Raw genomic sequence first — 20457 nt, forward strand, 5'->3', positions numbered from 1 at the left:
CTCAGCAGTGGCCACAGGACTGGAAAATGTCAGTTTTCATTCCAATACCAAAGAAAGGCAATGCCAAAGATTGCGCAAACTACCGCACAATTGCACTCAACTCACACGCTAGTAAAGTAATGCTCAAAATTCTCCAAGCCAGGCTCCAGCAGTCCGTGAACTGTGAACTTCCTGATGTTCAAGCTGGTTTTAGAGAAGGCAGAGGAACCAGAGATCAAATTGCCAACATCCGCTGGATCATTGAAAAAGCAAGAGAGTTCCAGAAAAACATCTATTTCTGCTTCATTGACTATGCCAAAGCCTTTGATTGTGTGGATCACTATAAACTATGGAAAATTCTGAAAGAGAGGGGCATACCAGGCCAGCTGACCTGCCTCTTGAGAAACCTGTATGCAGGTCAGGAAGCAACAGTTAGAACTGGACATGGAATAACAGACTGGTTCCAAATAGGAAAAGGAGTACATCAAGGCTGTATATTGTCACTCTGCTTATTTAACTTCTATGCAGAGTACATCATGAGACACGCTGGGCTGGAAGAAGCACAAGCTGGAATCAAGATTGCCGGGAGAAATATCAATAACCTCAGATATGCAGATGACACCACCCTTATTGCAGAAAGTGAAGAAGAACTAAAAAGCTTCTTGATGAAAGTGAAAGACGAGAGTGAAAAAGTTGGCTTAAAGCTCAACATTCAGAAAACGAAGATCATGGCATCTGGTCCCATCACTTCATCGGAAATAGATGGGGAAACAGTGTAAACAATGTCAGACTTTATTTTTTGGGGCTCCAGAATCACTGCAGATTGTGATTGCAGCCATGAAATTAAGACGCTTACTCCTTGGAAGGAAAGTTATGACCAACCTAGATAGCATATTCAAAAGCAGAGACATTACTTTGCCAACAAAGGTCCGTCTAGTCAAGGCTATGGTTTTTCCAGTGGTCATGTATGGATGTGAGAGTTGGACTGTGAAGAAAGCTAAATGTCGAAGAATTGATGCTTTTGAACTGTGGTGTAGGAGAAGACTCTTGAGGGTCCCTTGGACTGCAAGGAGATCCAATGAGTCCATCCTAAAGGAGATCAGTCCTGGGTGTTCATTGGAAGGAATGATGCTAAAGCTGAAACTCCAACGCTTTGGCCACCTCATGTGAAGAGCTGACTCATTGGAAAAGACTCTGATGCTGGGAGGGATTGGGGGCAGGAGGAGAAGGGGATGACAGAGGATGAGATGGCTGGATGGCATCACTGACTCGATGGACATGAGTTTGAGTGAACTCCGGGAGTTGGTGATGGACAGGGAGCCCTGGTGTGCTGCAATTCGTGGGGTCACAAAGAGTCGGACATGACTGAGCAACTCAACTGAACTGAACTGATGCATCATAATAGAAAAAAACAATTTCACCTGGATTTCCCTGGTGGCTCAGATGGTAAAGAATCTGCCTGTAGTGCAGAGGACCAGATCGATCCCTGGGCGGGAAGATCCCCTAGACGAGGAAATGGCAATTCAGATTCTTGCCTGGGAAATCCCATGGACAGAGGAGCCCAATGGGCTACAGTTCATAATGTCACAAAGAGTTGGACACAGCTGAGTGACTAGCACACACATAATTATTTTTTCTATTATTGAAAGCTGCTTCATAAAAAGTATAAAACTGATGTCAAGTAATGATTTAAATAGTCATTTCAGTGAAACCGGCACTGAACTGGAGTGAGGACTCTATCACAGACTGTTTGACTTTGGGCAAGGCAAGGTCAGGAAGGTGACTTCCATATCTTGACTGTGTTTCTTCACTTCTGAAATGAGGTTTTAGTCTTAGTGATCATTGAAGTCTCAGCTACAGCAGGAGGCTGTGAGCCTCTGATTCACCTGCTAGTTGTCCCTCTTTTTCTATATTGGCATTGGTAGCAGCTGTACTTTGATATATATGTGGGAGGAATTTGGTTTTCAATTTTTGACCCCATTGACTGTAGCCTACCAGGCTCCTCTGTCCATGGGATTTTCCAGGCAATAGTACTGGAGTGGATTGCCATTTCCTTCTCCAGGGTCTTCCCGACCCAGAGATCGAACCCGGGTCTCCCACATTGTAGACAGACACTTAACCATCTGAGGCACCAGGGAAGTCTGATACTTTTAGGTGCTAAGCAGCTTTGGAAAGCAGATGAAATAGATACCTCTTACCTGTACATATAGAACAATGTGAGTTCCATGAATGTATGTTAAGTGCCAGTTTTAAGTGGTCCCTATAAAACATTATCAGAATTTGGTAGATAAAAACAGTACAAAGAGAGAATATTGAACTTAATGTGATGATGTCTATATATGTATTTCTGGCAGCTCTTAAATGTGGGGCTTTCTCTCTGTCATGAATATGTCAAAATCGTGCATCTAAGAGTTCAAATGACATTTTCAATAGCTACCATTGACACACACATACCAAGACACTCACAGTATATTATCTAGTAAAGTGGTTGCAGAATTAACATTTTTCCTGGAAGGAATATATCTGATTTAATGACCAAATCATTTTAAAGCAGCACAACAGAATTTCACAGGAACTAAATCTATTTCTTCACACCAATCATGCGTGTTTTACTGAAGCATTGAGTCATTAGCATGTTTATAATGGTTCTAATTTAGCACAACATTTTCTGAATTTTATCCTTGAGTCATTTACAAATTGTTCATATTGAATAAACAAAGGAAACAGATTGCATTTTATACTTAGTAATTTATCTGAAAGAAGAGGGGAGGGTTAATTGTTTGAAAGTTTTGGTCTGTTTGGGGAAGTGAGCTTGCTTTTTCATTGCTAGGCATAAATGCCATTTCTCATCTTTTGGGGGATGGTGTGGGGGGGGCGGCTACAGAGGAGTAAAATGAAAAATTAGGACCAGGACAAGATTGGCCACTCCCAGAGGGGAGTGTGGAGCAAAAGGGGAGCTGGCACGAGATTATCCAAAACAGTTGGTGCATTCCTTAATGATCAAGTGCTTGAGAAGTCCAGCTCTTCCTGGCAGAGCATCTGTGTTGATGTTTATATCATTGCCCTGCTGTATGGGAAAGGCATGCTTTCTCTCACTGCTTGGCTAAAAATAGGATGGAATATAGCATTGTATGAGATATTTTAAGATAGCAAAAACATTTAAGAGGTTAAAGGTTTGACTTTTGGATCAAAAAAGATCAGTGATATAACTCGTGGTGTTCCTTGAAGACTGAATTTTATCTACAGTTTGTCAGTGATTCGAACTCTTGGTTAGGCAAGTTATTCTAGGTTCATTTGGTGCAGTTTGAGAAGCCCACTCTACTGTCTTTTCTGTCAGCTTCCCGGCATGAAGAGCAAGATTGAGAACAGCCTCTATTTATACCCCCTTGATCGTATTTGGAAAATCAGTTGTTTCACTGGAGAGAGGGAGAGAGAGAGAAGGAGAGCACGCACAGTCGTCAGGGAGTGTGCTCTGTACGTTACAGTGACTTCAAAATAAAACTGGCGCATTTTAGTGTCTAATTATTTTAGTGAGCTTGGAGGGTTTTAATTAAAATTTAAGAGTGCTCTTCAAGCTCTCCAAGCTCCAATTTTATCCCACTGTATTGTGGAGCACTTGTCACTGTGGAAAAATGTACAGTAACTGCCATGTGCAGCTCTGTTTCCTAATGAAAAATATGAGATTGATGATCAGCAGGGATATAAATATATATTATCAAAATTAGCTGTAAACCAAGGTCAAGGATACTTTTGATAAGTTATCACTGTTCTTTGGATACACAGAAAATGTATTGCCCTTGAAATTTATGATTCCTGTGGTGAAAATAAAAGGGATTGCTTTAAAAAAGTTTAAAAAGCAGTAAGAAATATGCATACAGGAGGGCAGGCATTGTTGTTTCTCACTAAAGTATTTTAAAGTTATTTTCTATGTCATATTTCTAATGTTTTAGCATTTCTAACTTTAAGTATCACTTTGAGGTAAAAGGAATAATGGTAAGTGTTTACTCACAGGTAAATTGTTTTAAAGTACAATAAAAAAATTTTCCCATTATCCTTTCCTGTTTCCCATGACTTCGTTTTAGTGATTATTTCTTTATTTATTCTCTTAGACTCTTTACTTTGCTTAGAGTAAGAGTTAATAATACTACTGCAACTTTAGGAATAATTTAAAATTCTTCCTAAAACATCATCATTTAGATTAGGAAATAAATATCTTACATACTGTCACTTCAAATTTCTCTTGTGCTGTGAAATTATTAGCATGATAAAACATTCCTGACTTACCTGGTTTGATACCTGGGTACTTAAGAAGCAGAAACATTGCTTTGCAATCCATTATGCTGGATATTTATAACATGTTAGTTCTGAATTATATCTTTCTTTTTTTCCTTAGAGAAAGTTTATTGAAATAGAAAAACTTAGATTTGCAAAGGAAAAGGGAAAACATAGCTATGCAGCTGAGAGTTAATTTATAGCATATCAAAACCCTCTACATCCTTGATTAAAAATGAACAAGAACTGAAGTTCAACTCTTATGATAGTGGTGTTTTTCTCACATTATTTACAAAAATTGGACAAGATAAATATAATAAACTCTTGCATTTCATTAGTTATGTATTGTTTTATGGACACTAATTCTGTCAAAGTAATAGGAATTAATTTTGGTATTTTTTGGTATGTACATTTGGTATGTACATATTATGGTGACACATACTATAATATTGTGATACTATAATGTAGTTTTTTAATCTTAATTTCCAAAAGGTATTTTAATTAGCTGAATTAGTCTTCTCCTACTTAGCTGAAGACAACTCAGTCAAAATACTAAAATTTGAGTAGTCAAACTCAGATAATGAAATACACTGTATATTTTTTCATTGTTTTGAGGACTGTGGCACCATCATAACTGTATTAGATGTTTACCAGTCAATCATGTAAAACATATTTTCCTGTGTAGAGTGGTCCAAGAATTCTGGGTGATGTTTAGTTCTTTTTTTCCATTTGGAATCCTGCATGAGTACTGAATTCAAACGTGGACTTAATCTTTCCATGTACATAATGCAAACTGGACTTCTTTACTTATTTTGACCTCTTTGATTTCATGGTCAGAAAGGGGCAAAGTCTGATCTGATGAACTGCCTCTGTAAAGCTAGAGTCCTAGTAATATAGTTGAAGTATGTGGCAGAAAGAGGATGAATACTTGATTTTTTATTTTTGGCCTTACCTGGATATTATTTTGAATGGTAAATTTGAAAATATAGATTTCATTTAGTTTTATCTATTATATATGTCCTCATTTTAAGTCAGAAACATCTTGGTAGAGGCAGTAGTATCCTCTGCCTATGTAGTTTTTAATAACAACCTGCATCTTCTGGACTTTCTTCCCTCACCTTACTTGTTGTACATTACATTATGGAGTGTGCTGAGTACTTATTGTGTATGTATGTCTTTAGAGGGCTGGCAAATAGATTTTAGGTGAGAAACTTGTTTTTCAAGAGATTTTCTCACAGTTTTGAATGTTGAAAAAGTGGTATGTTGTGACCTTTATTGCCCTGGAGATAAAGATAATCAGTGATCGTTACTAAATATTTTCATGAGCTATAAATATAGATATGCAAAGACTGCTTTATTTTTTTCCTTTCAGTTTCTTCTACTGAAATGAGAATTTATATAGCTAGATTAACTCAGCATTATGGTGAGGATTAATTTTCTAATAGAAATGTGAAATATTTTTAATTTATTAACCATTTAATTAATGACTAGCTCTTATGTAAAGTTGTGTCTTCAAACATATTTGATAAATATTTGAAATATATGTTCATGTTGTCCATATAATTCTGTTTTCTCCTATGAAATTTTAGCATTCTTTTCCTGGAGCTCTGAAAGATTTCAGGTCTATTAATAGAAATGAGAAACATATTTTAGCCGTTTTATATTTAGTGTATACCTAATCCTAGTTCATGAACTTGCTCTGAATTTTTGATCATTACTAGTAAATTGGGATTTTGTCTTGATCATTATAATATGTTCACTCAACTCAAATTTTAACCAAACAAGTTATGTTTTAGTGTTTATGTCAGTGATTATCAGTTTAGTGTGATGTTGTAATATATATTAAAAAGTTTTTTTTTTTAAGTAACAAAACTGAGTAGGAGAGGAAGTTGAAGACATTTTATTGATTATTCATATACATGACCTAATGTTATATCCAGAAATTTAAACCTGATTTGAGAAAAAGTAATCTCTGATAGCAAAAAGCAGAGACATTACTTTGCCAACAAAGGTCCGTCTAGTCAAGGCTATGGTTTTTCCAGTGGTCATGTATGGATGTGAGAGTTGGACTGTGAAGAAAGCTGAGTGCTGAAGAATTGATGCTTTTGAACTGTGGTGTTGGAGAAGACTCTTGAGGGTCCCTTGGACTGCAAGGAGATCCAACCAGTCCATTTTAAAGGAGATCAGTCTTGGGTGTTCATTGGAAGGACTGATGCTAAAGCTGAAACTCCAGTACTTTGGCCATCTCATGCAAAGGGTTGACTCATTGGAAAAGACCCTGCTGCTGGGAGGGACTGGGGACTGGAGGAGAAGGGGATGACAGGGGATGAGATGACTGGATGGCATCACCAACTCGATGGACATGAGTTTGAGTGAACTCCGGGAGATGGTGACGGACAGGGAGGCCTGGCGTGCTGCAGTTCATGGGTTCGCAAAGAGTCGGACACAACTGAGTGACTGAACTGAACTGAATCTCTGATAGCCATGACTTTGAAGATTTCCTTCTTAACCCTCACACCTAACATTATCTTTTCTTTGACTTTCGCCTAGAAACAAAATATGTACAGAACAAAGTATACACCTTGTTTCTGAATTAAAATCCAAGAGAATATTTTGGAAATTAAATGCAAACTGAACATATGCATATGCATAGAGACCCTATTGGCAGATCACTCAGAATCCAATTTTTAATCAAAGTGATATATCATTTGTTTAAAAGAAAATAATTAATAGGAAAGCCTGGAAGAAAAGGAGGAAAGGAAAGAAGGGAAGAAGCAAGGAATTCACTTAATAGAATCAAGCTGACTTCTATTTAGAAAGAACTTTGGCTCCTGTGATAGCTAGTTCTTCATCAGCCGTTTCCCAACACACTGATCTGGATTCCATCCATTCCTTGATTGATTGATCATGTCATAGACAAATGTTAATTGTTTTCACCAATATGTTCTAACCATGCAGTGGTCTTCTCATCTCTTACCCAGGGGCTCACTGTCTTTGCCTAAGCTTATCAAGTTTCTGAAATCCTTTAGATCCATCTTAACCTTACTGTCATTCTGAAAAATTCAAGGAGGATTTAGAAGTTGGAGGAAAAATGAAAGGGAAAATGCTAAAGAGATAGGTACTGATATGGGAGAGAAAAAACATTTGGAGTTGAAATAAGTATTTTAAATATAATTTTAAAAGAGGTTATCAGAATTTTGACACTTGGAATGTTAAAGTATAATGGGAGTATGCTTTGCACTAAGGATTGAGTATTTAAATCTGCTTTCCCTTTTGGAAACGTGGGTTGTTTATTAAAATTTGAGACTTAAAAGATGCATATAAGTAGTTATAAGCAGTAGCTCTAGTTTCAAATCTACCTGATCAGAGAAAAAATAACTTATTGATAAAAATTTGCTAATTATTAGAACACTCTAAAATGTAAACTTCTGTAAGTTTTTTGAATCTTATAGAAATAAGTGTAATAACTTCCAAAATCTAGTATGCTGTTTAGGAATGCAGTAGGTCAAATAGCATTTAACCAAGGATCTTCTTGAAAAGATCACACATCTCTTTTTATATAAAGGTTTTAACTGTTTTTATTACTGGGAGACAGAGAATATCTTGAGTTTATTTTCTTTGCATTTTACTGTAAATGGGTATTTTACAAAAGTGTATTTCTTTTTTAAGGAACAAGGAGTTACAGGTTGATTATTCTCTTCTCACTTGAAAATTTGCCATTCTTCCTTGAATAGCACACAAATTTTGCTTGGACTTAAAAAAAAATCACCTGAATTAAAAGAAATAATATCTAAAGTTAAGCTTGTAGAAAAAAGCTCCTTGTTCTGTCCTATTAGTCTAAAGAAATGATAAATGCTGGCTGAATATTAATTAGCTAAAATTACAATAACAAGATAAGATTATTGAGCATGTCTTTTTTTCTCCTGGGAATATTGTAAATAATTTTACAGCAAAAAAAGTTTAGTTGTAGTATTTTATAATAGAGAGAATAATATACTTGTCCATATCCTAGGGTTAAAGTGGCAACAACAACAAAATCTTTGTTGGTTTTGAATGATAGAATTTCTCCATTAACTCCATAGACTTCTATATTTGTAATATTTTAATACTTATCTAAAACATGTATAATATTTTTAATACTTACTTTTTAATTTTAATAGATTCCTCCTGCATGGAAAAACTACTTTCAAAAGATTGGAAGGAAAAAATGGAAAGATTAAATACCAGTGAACTTCTTGGAGAAATTAAAGGTACAGTATACAAAATATCAAACATATCAATATAGAAATGTTATTTTGTAACACAATACATCTGATTATCTTCTGTACCCCAACATTAAATTCTTACCTCTAATATTTATTTATATTTGAGAGGGTAAATATATAGTGTGTTCCTAAACTTTTATTTTTTTGTAATGTTTATAGAATGAAAATTTTCCTTTTTATAGTCTATAAATATATAACTTATAGGACAAACTACTTCATTAGTTTCCTCCTTGGCACAGAAGGAAAACAGTAGCTTTAGCTGTGCTGTGCTTAGTCACTCAGTTGTGTCTGACTCTTTGCCCGCCAGGCTCTTCTGTTCACTGGGGTTCTCCAGGCAAGAATATTGGAATGGGTTGTCATACCCTCCTCCAGGAATCTTCCTGACCCAGGGATTGAACCAGGGTCTCCTGCATTGCAGGCAGATTTTTTACCAGCTGAGCTACCAGGGAAGCCCATAGTTTCGTTTGCTGAACAAAAAATTATAAAAAAAATGTTATGTCAAAAATGAACAAATTAAATAAAGATAATTTTAGTCCTGCCTTTTGAATTTATAGTAGCTTAATTGATGAATCCAAATCACTAATTTGAATTTTTTTCTGGTCAAAAATGATTAGCTGTAGTAACTGTGACAAAGGAGTTTATAGAATGTGCTATTTATATTTATGACTGGATTCTGAAGCCTGGTTCCCTGTTCAAATTCTGGCTCTGTCACTTACTAGATGAGTGACTTGGGGCAAGTCACTGAAGGTTTCAATGTTTGGAATTCCTTGTATCTAAAATTAGGATAGTAAAAGTACTTGGGCTTCCCAAGTGGTGCAGTGCTAAAGAATACACCTGCCAGTGCAGGAGATGCTGGAGATGCAGGTTCAGTCCTTGGATGAGGAATACCCTGGTGGAGGAAATGACAACCTACTCCATTGTTCTTGCTTGGAAAATTCTATGGATAGAGGAGCCTGGCGGTCTACAATCCATGGGGTCACAAAGAGTCAGACACGACTGAGCACACACAACAGAAGTACCTACCAAGGCTCGTTAAGAGAATTAGTATAAGCAAAGCTTTTAAAATGGCTTGCACTTAAGAAAACCCTCATGAGGGAAAGTTGTGGTTGTTATTAACTGCCCATAGGATCTTAGGTTAATTAATCTCAAATAGATTTCATAGAACTTAACATTTCATGATCTCTGACCTGGCTGAGAATGAGCATCCTTATTTTAAAGATAATTGATTGGCATTATTATTTTGAAACAAATTAAGAAGTGGGCAGTCCCAATCCATTACAAAATTAACCTGCTCTATCAGTTAAGCAGCTATACTTTTTGCCCAGTCCTTCTTGTTGATCCTTTTATGGAGATGAAGTACTGTATGAAGTAATGAAGTAGCTTTTGGTATTGTGGGTAGACTGTTGTCGTCAATTACTTTTCTCGGTCGCCCCTTACAGATAGTCATTGCTCTATCTATCACTCTCTCCCTTAAACTGACAATTTGAGAACTTAATTACATTCATTTTCTGAATTTATCTAATGACCTCAGGTGAATATTCCCATGGATAATTTCTCATTTAAGATGAACATTTGGTGATAACTACCTGATGAAAATTTTATTTTGAATTTAGTACAGAATATTGCCTAGTATTCAGACGTGTTATGTTCAACTCAAATGAAGAGAAAGGGTAGTTGTATCTTTTCCAAAGAATAATTAATAACATTCTACTAACTAATGCAGTATCAAAATCAAGTGGAAAGTGGGTAGTACTTTTGAATTTCACTGCTTCTGTTTTGAACTCATAAAGGCTATTTGCTATTTTGGAAAAAAAAAAAAAGAAACTCAATTTATAACTGACGTGTAGAAAGTCATTAGTGACATATTCTTTATCCAGCTGCAATAACATGGTGTGTGCTACTTTGCACGTCATTCTCTGTTTTCTTCGCTTTCCAAAGTCATTGGTTTTATGACAGTGAGTACAGAAATGGTTTATGCAAAGGCAAGCTTTTGCTAGCGTGAATGATGGGGGTCTTGTTTTCTCTCAGTAAAGTGGAAGCTAACATTTTATTATGTTATGATTCAGCATCAAGTTTTTATGATTTGGGTTATCTTTCCAATCCCACTTTCTATATTTCTTTATTTTTGATTCAAAAATGCAAAACTGTACTGGTTTTATGTAGTCAAAATCTCAAAAGTGAAACATGCAAAATCAGGCTTTTCAGATTCTTTACCTTTTTGTTTTCCTGGATTCTGTTTGTAAAATGTGTACTTTCATTTGTGTGCTGCCCTGTTTTTATGGGCACAGAAAATAAGCTTCTTACCAAATTTTTCATTTTGATTTACTCTACATCAGTGTCTGTTTTTACATCTTTATATTTTGTCAGCATAATCATATGAAAAGATTCTAAAAATATGATTAAAAAACAAAAAAAATTAGTTAAAATAGCATTCAAGTAGTTTGATTGAGCCATTGCTAGAACTCAGCACACACTTTTATTGTAGGTGAGATCGTCAGTTATTAGTCACCAAAATTAGTTCTAACTATTCAAAAAATTTAGGGTGATTTAAATACCATCTCCAAGAAAAACATACCTGGGGAATTTCGTGGTGTTTCAGTGGTTGGCCCTCCATTCCTCTACTACTAGGGTGTCGAGTTCTATCCCTGTTTGGGGAACTAAGATCCTGCCTGCCATGCGGTACAGCCACAAAATAAGTTTAAAAAAAAAAAAGGAAAAGAAATGAAAAACATACTACTATGGTTTAGTGTATCTTAGCAATGTGTATTTATATATTTCATTATTTTCCCCTCATTATAAAATTCATATGTATTATAAAAAGAAACACACCTAAAGGAAAATATAATTGTCCTCTAATTCTACCTGTATTATAGTGTATATCCTTTCCATTTTAATGTGTGCATATACCTTAGAATTATTTTCCCTTAAAATTAGAATCATCCTTTTACAATTTTTTGTAATTTACTTTTCCCACTTAATGATATATTTTGAATTTCCCTATGATTAGGTTGTCTTCTAAAATATTACTTTTATTTGCAGCAAATATGATATAAAGTGAGGTTCTTATAATTCGACTGAGACTGTTATTCAATATTTAAGGTTTTATTGTTTGTCATTATAAAGAAAACCTTGAACATGGCTAAATTTTTAGTATTTTCAGTGTTATTTAGTAATTATTTTCTTAGGATATAGATATATTCTGAAAAAGTGAAATTACTGGGTTGAAGAATGTGTTCTTTTTAGAAAGACTTTTAGTTCATATTGCCACATAGCCAGCCCTTCAGATAGAATATAGGGTTCTGTGCTCTCACTAGCAAGTATTTCCTTGCCATCTATGATTATTTTAAACATTCCTTGCCAGTTTGATAGGGGAGTATAACATTGTTGCTGATATATTTTGAATTCATTTGTTTTTGATTGATAGTGAGAAGTTTTACATAAATTCATTTGGATTAAATATCTCTTCCTTTGTAAATGGTCTGTTTATGTTGTTTGCCCATTTTTCCTTTAAAGGATTTGTTTAGTTCTTACAGTTTCATAAGATTCTTTAATGGTACTAGCCTTTCTTTGTCATATTTGTGTATTTTGTCATCTTACTGTATGGTTTTGTCATCAAATCTTTTCCTCCCTGTTTTAATGCTCTTTTTTTTTTTTTTTTTTCCTGTTTGGGGTTTGTTTAGAAAGTTTTCTCCCAATCTAAAATTATATTCTACTGTATTTTCTTCCAATTCTTTGACTATATTTTTATACACTTAACCCTTTCATTCCTCTTGGATATATTTTGTTGGATAATTTCAATTTTTTTCCTCAAGCAGTTAACAAAATATCTCTGTATCACTTATTAAATAACCCATGTTATCCCATCTGACTTGAAATAACATCTTTTATTATATATAGATTGCATATTGCAGCCACTCTCATTTTTTAGCTCTTTTCCATTTATCTTTCTATCTAAACTTTTAAAGTACTAGGCTGTGTTAATCACTGTAGCTTTATAGTATTTTTGAACAATATTGCAAGACCTCATTCAAAATTTTTCTTTAAGGTGCTTGTATACTTCTGTAAAATTTGCCTTAGATTTAGAAGTTGTTAATTAAAATTGCAAAGTGATTTTTAAAAGATTATAAAACTATAGGGTAGCTAAAATCTTTTTATGTTGAATCTTTCCATTCCAAATAACTTATTCAATCAATTCTTTTATGTTTCTGAACAATGTTTTGTTTCTTATATATAGATTCAGCACAATTCTTTTAATATTTCCTCTATAATATTTAATTTTTTATTTGTGGATATTATATTTTTCATACTACTCTCTTTTTGTTACTATATTTAGGGATGATGTTGAATTTTGCTGGCTCATTTTATAACTTCCCTTTTTGTCAAGCTTGTTAGGTCTAGTCATATTTCAGCTGATGTGTTTTCTCCTCTTTTGGGGCAGTTATTTGTTCCTTTTTTTCACCACTTCTTTTAATATAATGCCTAGAATATCAAGAATATTAGGGAAAACAGGTAATAGCAAGTATTTTATTTAGTTTTTAGTTTATGGAATTGTGTTTGTTTAATATTTCACCATTAAATATTATATTGACTATTGATTTAACATATTTTTAATCATTAAAATATTCTAGTTATATTTTATTAGGAGTTTCTATGATAAATTGCATTTTAGTTTATGATATATCTTATTGGTTTTTGTTTCTCAAATTAAATAATGAAATAAACACTGATTAGTCATGGTATAGTGTTGTTTTAATGTACTTCATACTTTTATTTGCTTATATTACAGTTGTTATTTTTGCATCTGTATTTGTAAATGAGATTAGTTTGTGTTTTTCTTTATTTTCACTACCTTTGTTAATTGTGGAAGTGAAAAGTATATCCTTTTCTGTGGAAGATGGCTATGTAAAGCTATTGAATAGATAACATCTTAGCAAGTGAGAATCTGTTTTTATATTCTTTGTGTGTCCTTTGCCCTAAAGTATTGTAGGCAGCATATTATAGGCTCTTTCCATTTTTTTAGAATCTTATCTGCCATGCTATACCTTTTGACTGGAGAATTTAGTGCAATGACATTTAAGGTAATTATTGATTTGTTTTGTTCAGTCACTAAGTCATGTCTGACTTTCTACCAGCCCATGGACTGCAGCATGCTAAGTTCTTCTGTCCTTCACTATATCCCAGTTTGCTCAAAGTCAGTGATGTTATCTAACCGTCTCATTCTCTGCTGCCCTTCTCCTTTTGCCTTCAATCTTTTCCAGCATAGGGTCTTTTCCAATGAGTCGGCTCTTTGCATCAGGTCCTGAATATTCATTGGAAGGACTGATGTTGAGGCTGAAACTCCAATACTCTGGCCACCTGATGCAAAGAGCTGACTCATTGGAAAAGACCCTGATGCTGGGAAAGATTGAAGGCAGGAGGAGAAGGGGACGACAGAGGATGAGATGATTGGATGGCATCATCAACTCAGTGGGGATGAGTTTAAGTAAACTCTGGGAGTTGGTGATGGATAGGGAGGCCTGGAATGCTGCAGTCCATGGGGTTGCAAAAAGTCAGACACGACTGAGTGACTGAATTGAACTTGCATCAGGTGGACAAAGTATTGGAGCTTCAGCATCAGTCCTTCCAATGAATATTCAGGGTTGATTTTCTTTAGAATTGACTGGTTTGATCTCTTTGCAGACCAAGAGACTCTCAAGAGTCTTCTTCAGCACAATTTGAAAGTATCAGTTCTTTGGTGCTCAGCTTTCTTTATGGTCCAGCTCTCACATCTGAACCTGACTACTGGAAAACCCATAGCTTTGATGATAAAGACTTCTGTCGGCAAAGATCTGCTTTTTAATATGCTGTCTAGGTTTGTCATGGCTTTTTTTCCAAAGAGTAAGTGTCGTTTAATTTTGGGCTACAGTTACCATCCACAGTGATTTTGGAGCCTAAGAAGATAAAATCTGTCACTGTTTCCATTTTCTCCCCATCTGTTTGACATGAGGTGATGGGACCAGATGCCATGATCTTAGTTTTCTTGAATGTTGGAGTTTTTAGATAACTTTTTTACTGTCCTCTTTAACTTTCATCAAGAAGCTCTTTAGTCCCACTTTGCTTTTTGCTGTTAGAATGGTATCATCTTCATATTTGAGATTGTTGATATTTCTCCCAGAAATCTTCATTCCAGCTTGAGTTATGCAGCCTGGCGTTTCACATGATGTACTCTGCATCAGTTCAGTCGCTCAGTGACTCTTTGAGTCCATAGACTGCAGCATGCCAGGCTTCCCTGTCTTTCATTCTCTTCTGTGGTTGCTCAGGCTCATGTTCACTGAGTCCATGATGCCATCCAACCATCTCATCCTCTGTCACCTGCTTCTTCTCCTGCCCTCTACCTTTCCCAGCATCAGAGTCTTTTCCAGTGAATCAGCTCTTTGCATCATGTAGCCAAAGTACTGGAGTGTCAGCTGCAGCATCAGTCCTTATACTGAATATTCAGGATTGATTTCCTTTCAGATTGACTGGTTTGATCTCGTTACAGTCCAAAGGACTCTCAGGAGTCTTCTCCAGCACCACAGTTTGAAAGCATCAAATCTTTGGCACTCAGACTTCATGATCTAGCTCTCACATTGATACATGACTACTGAAAAAAACATAGCTTTGACTAAACAGACATTTGTTGGCAAAGTGATGTCTCTGCTTTTTAATATACTGCCTAAGTTTGTCATAGCTTTTCTTCCAAGGAGCAAGCATCTTTTAATTTCATGGCTACATTCACTGATTCTAACCTTTGCTTCTTGATCTGTGTACATGTTTCTCAGGAGACAGGTAAGGTGGTCTGGTATTCCTATCTCTTTAAGAATTTTCCACAGTTTGTTGTGATCCACAGTCAAAGGCTTTAGTGTAGTCAATGAAGCAGAAGTAGATATTTTTTCTGGAATCCTCTTGCTTTTCCTATGATCCAATATATGCTGGCAATTTGATCTCTGGTTCTTTTCTAAATCCAACTTGTACATTTGAAAGTTCTTGATTCATGTACTGTTGAAGCCTAGCTTGAAGGATTTGGGGCATTCCCTTCCTAGCAGGTAATTCAGTTCAGTCACTCAGTCGTGTCCGACTCTTTGCGACCCCATGAATCGCAGCACGCCAGGCCTCCCTGTCCATGACCAACTCCTGGAGTTCACTCAGACTCATGTCCATCAAGTCAGTGATGCCATTTAGCCGTCTCATCCTCTATCATCCCCTTCTCCTCTTGCCCCCAATCCCTCCCAGCATCAGAGTCTTTTCCAATGAGTTAACTCTTTGCATGAGGTGGCCAGAGTACTGGAGTTTCAGCGTTAGCATCATTCCTTCCAAAGAAATCATAGCAGGTAAAATGAGCGCAACTATATGGTAGTTTTTGAACATTCTTTGGCATTGTCTTTCTTTGGGATTGGAATGAACACTGACCTTTCCCAGTCCAGTGGCAACTGCTGAGTTTTCCAAATTCACTGTCATATTGACTGCAACACTGTAACAGCATCATCTTTTAGGATTTTAAATAGCTCAGCTGGAATTCCATCACCTCCACTAGCTTTTTAGTAGCAATGTTCCCTTTAGGTCCACTTGACCTCACACTCTAGCATGTCTGATTTCAAGTGAGTGTTGTGGTCTCATTAAGATGGGTCATTAAGATCCTTTTTGGTACAGTTTTTCTCTGTTCTTGGCACCTCTTCTTAATCTCTTCTGCTTCTGTTAGGTCCTTTCCATTTCTGTCCTTTTTGTGCATAACTTTGCTTGAAATGTAACCTTGGTATCTCTAGTTTTCTTTTTTTTTTTTTTTACTAAAATGAGAAAGTTTATTGACAAAATTATACACTGGATATTAGTGTTTAACCTCATTTCAATGTATATCCATTATATTTTAGATATAAGAATTAATTTTTAGAAGAGCTGATCAGCCATGCTTGGTATAGTTCAAATTTGTGTGTCTTTTTTTTTTTTAATTTTAAAATCTTTAATTCTTACATGCGTTCCCAAACATGAACCCCCCTCCCACCTCCCTCCCCATAACATCTCTCTGGGTCATCCCCATGCACCAGCCCCAAGCATGCTGCATCCTGCGTCAGACATAGACTGGCGATTCAATTCTTACATGATAGTATACATGTTAGAATGTCATTCTCCCAAATCATCCCACCCTCTCCCTCTCCCTCTGAGTCCAAAAGTCCGTTATACACATCTGTGTCTCCCTGTCTTGCATACAGGGTCGTCATTGCCATCTTCCTAAATTCCATATATATGTGTTAGTATACTGTATTGGTGTTTTTCTTTCTGGCTTACTTCACTCTGTATAATCGGCTCCAGTTTCATCCATCTCATCAGAACTGATTCAAATGAATTCTTTTTAACGGCTGAGTAATACTCCATTGTGTATATGTACCACAGCTTTCTTATCCATTCATCTGCTGATGGACATCTAGGTTGTTTCCATGTCCTGGCTATTATAAACAGTGCTGCGATGAACATTGGGGTACATGCGTCTCTTTCAATTCTGATTTCCTCGGTGTGTATGCCCAGCAGGGGGATTGCTGGGTCATAAGGTAGTTCTATTTGCAATTTTTAAGGAATCTCCACACTGTTCTCCATAGTGGCTGTACTAGTTTGCATTCCCACCAACAGTGTAGGAGGGTTCCCTTTTCTCCACACCCTCTCCAGCATTTATTGCTTGCAGATTTTTGGATCGCAGCCATTCTGACTGGTGTGAAGTGGTACCTCATTGTGGTTTTGATTTGCATTTCTCTAATAATGAGTGATGTTGAGCATCTTTTCATGTGTTTGTTAGCCATCCGTATGTCTTCTTTGGAGAAATGTCTATTTAGTTCTTTGGCCCATTTTTTGATTGGGTCATTTATTTTTCTGGAATTGAGCTGCATAAGTTGCTTGTATATTTTTGAGATTAGTTGTTTGTCAGTTGCTTCATTTGCTATTATTTTCTCCCATTCAGAAGGCTGTCTTTTCACCTTGCTTATAGTTTCCTTTGTTGTGCAGAAGCTTTTAATTTTAATTAGATCCCATTTGTTTATTTTTGCTTTTATTTCCAGAATTCTGGGAGGTGGATCATAGAGGATCCTGCTGTGATTTATGTCTGAGAGTGTTTTGCCTATGTTCTCCTCTAGGAGTTTTATAGTTTCTGATCTTACATTTAGATCTTTAATCCATTTTGAGTTTATTTTTGTGTGCGGTGTTAGGAAGTGATCTAGTTTCATTCTTTTACAAGTGGTTTTCTTGAAGAGATCTCCGATCTTTCTCATTCTATTGTTTTCCTATCTTTCTCTGCATTGTTCACTTAAGAAGGCTTTCTTATGTCTCCTTGCTATTCTCTGGAACTCTGCATTCAGTTGGGTATATCTCTTCCTTTCTCCTTTGTCTTTCTTTTCTCAGCTATTTGTAAGGCTCAGACAACCACTTTGCCTTCTTGCATTTCTTTTCCTTGGTTTTGGTCACCACTTCCTGTACAATGTTATGAACCTCTGTCCATAGTTCTTCTGCATTCTGTCTACAAATTAGATTAGATCCTAATCTCTTGAATCTATTTGTCATCTCCAGTGTATAATCATGAGGGATTTGATTTAGGTCATATCTAATAGGTCTAGTGGTTTTCCCTACTTTCTTCAATTTAAACCTGAATTTTGAAGGATACTGGAGTGGGTAACCATTCGTTTCTCTAAGGTATCTTCCTAACCCAAGGACTGAACCATGGTTTCAGTCACCTGAACGCAATGCAGTCACCTGCATTGCAGGTGAATTCTTCATCATCTGAGCTATCAAGGAAGCCCATATATACATGCTCCATCTTCTTTATCCATTTATCTGTTAAAAGGACTTTTAGGTTGTGTCCATATCTTGACTCTTATAATTAATGCTGCTATGAACTGGGGTATATGTATCTTTTTGAATTAATGTTTTCATTTTCTTAGCATATATACCCAGGAGTAGAATTGCTGGATCATATAATATTTCTAGCTTTTAGTTTTTTGAAGAACCTCCTTAGTGTTTTCTAGAATGATTGCACCAATTTACATTCTTACCAACAGTGAGCAAGGGTTTTTTTTTTCTCCATATCCTTGCCGACTTTGTTATTTGTGTTCTTTTTGATGACAGGCATTCTGTCAGATGTGAGATGATACCTCATGATTTTGATTTGCCTTCTTGCATTTCTCCAATGATTAGCAGTGGTGAGCATTTTTTCATGTGTCTGTTGGCCATCTGTATTATCCTCTTTGGAAAAATGTCTGTTTAGGCCTTCTGTCTGAGCTCCTCTGGTGGCTCAGATGGCAAAGAATCTGTCTGCAGTGTGGGAGACATGGGTTCAACCTTAGTCAGGAAGATCCTTTGGAGAAGGGATTGGCAACCCACTCCAGTATTCTTGCCTGGAGAATTCCATGGACAGAGAAGTCTGGCAGGCTGCAGTCCATGGTGTTGCAAAGAGCTGGACATGACTGAGAGACTTACACTTTCACACCTTCTGCCCATTTTTTAATTGGGTGATTGGTTTCTTTGATATTGAGTTGCATCAGCTATATGTACATTTTAAATATTAACTCATCAGTGATATCATTTGCAAATATTTGCTCCCATTCAGTAGATTGTCTTTTCATGTTGTGATGGTTTCCTTTGCTGTGCAAAACTTTCAAGTTTAAATTAGGTCTCATTTGTTTATTTTTGTTTTTTGATTCCTTTGCCTTAGGAGACAGAGTCAAAATATATTGCTATAGTTTATGTCAAAGAATGTTTTTCATATTTTTTCTTCTAGGAGTTTTATGATTTCTGGGGCTTCTCTGATAGCTCAGTCCATATAGAGTCTGCTTGCATTGCAGGAGAGCCAGGTTAGATCCCTGGGTTGAGAAGATCCTCTGGAGAAGGAAATGGCAACCCTCTCCAGTATTACTGCCTGGGAAATCCCATGGATAGAGGAGCCTCACACGCTACAGTCCATGGGATCACAAGAGTTGGACACAAATTAGCGACTAAACCTACCTACCTTATGTTTAAGTCTTTAATTCATTTTGAGTTTATTTTTTATATAGTATGAGAAAATGTTCTAATTTCACTGTTTTACATGTAGCTGTCCAGTTTTCCCAGCACTACTTATTGAAGAGACTGTCTTTTCTCTATTGTATAGTTTTGTATCCTTCATCATAGATTAGTTAACTGTAAGTGTGTAAGTTTATTTCTGGACTCTATATTCTATTCCATTGATCTATGTGTCTGTTTTTGTACTATATTGTTTTGGTTACTGTAGCTTTATATTATAGTTTGAAATTAGGGAGAGTAATATCTCTAGTTGTGTTCTTCTTTTGTAAGACTATTTTGTCTGTTGTATTTTGTATTTTCACACACATTTTCGAATCTTTTCAGTTCTGTGAAAAATACCATTTGTAATTTGATAAGGATTCTATTAAATCTTTAGATTGTATGGATAGTATGGTCATTTTAATAAAATTAATTTTTCTAAAAGTGAACATGATATAATCGTTTATTTCTTTTATTAGCATTTTATAGGTTTCCAAGTATATGTGTTTTACCTCTTAGATGTTTCTTCTTAGGTAATTTATTCTTTCTGATGCAATTATCAATGGGATTGTTTCTTTAATTTCTCTTTCTGCTAGCTCTTATTAGTTTATAGAAATGCAACAGATTTCTTTTATTAATTTTGTATCCATCAACTTTATGATATTCACTGATGAGCTCTAGTAGTTTTCTAGTGGATTTTCAATGTATAGTATTTTCAATGCATAGTATCATGAGCTTCCCAGGTGGTACTAGTGGTAAAGAACCTGCCTGCCAATGCAGGAGATATAAGTGATGTGGTTTCGATCCCTCAGTCAGAAAGATCTGCTGGAGTGGGTATGGCAATCCATTCCAGTATTCTTGCCTGGATAATCCCATGGACAGAGGAGCCTGGCAGGCTGCAGTCCAT

At 35.8% G+C, this 20457-nt stretch overlaps 1 protein-coding gene across 50 annotated transcripts in view; it reads left to right on the top strand.

The window, feature by feature from the left end:
• The window catches only part of SOX6 (SRY-box transcription factor 6), a 720275-nt gene that overhangs the window by 412726 nt on the left and 287092 nt on the right, over window positions 1-20457 (top strand). For all 50 annotated transcript variants that reach the window (XM_060399843.1, XM_060399842.1, XM_060399858.1 and 47 more), the window contains one exon: window positions 8412-8501. In XM_060399843.1, the coding sequence (XP_060255826.1) occupies window positions 8412-8501 (90 nt within the window). The remainder of the gene's footprint in view (window positions 1-8411; window positions 8502-20457) is intronic.

The sequence above is a fragment of the Ovis aries genome, chromosome 15 (genome assembly GCF_016772045.2).
Source record: "Ovis aries strain OAR_USU_Benz2616 breed Rambouillet chromosome 15, ARS-UI_Ramb_v3.0, whole genome shotgun sequence".
NCBI classification, from domain to species: domain Eukaryota; kingdom Metazoa; phylum Chordata; class Mammalia; order Artiodactyla; family Bovidae; genus Ovis; species Ovis aries.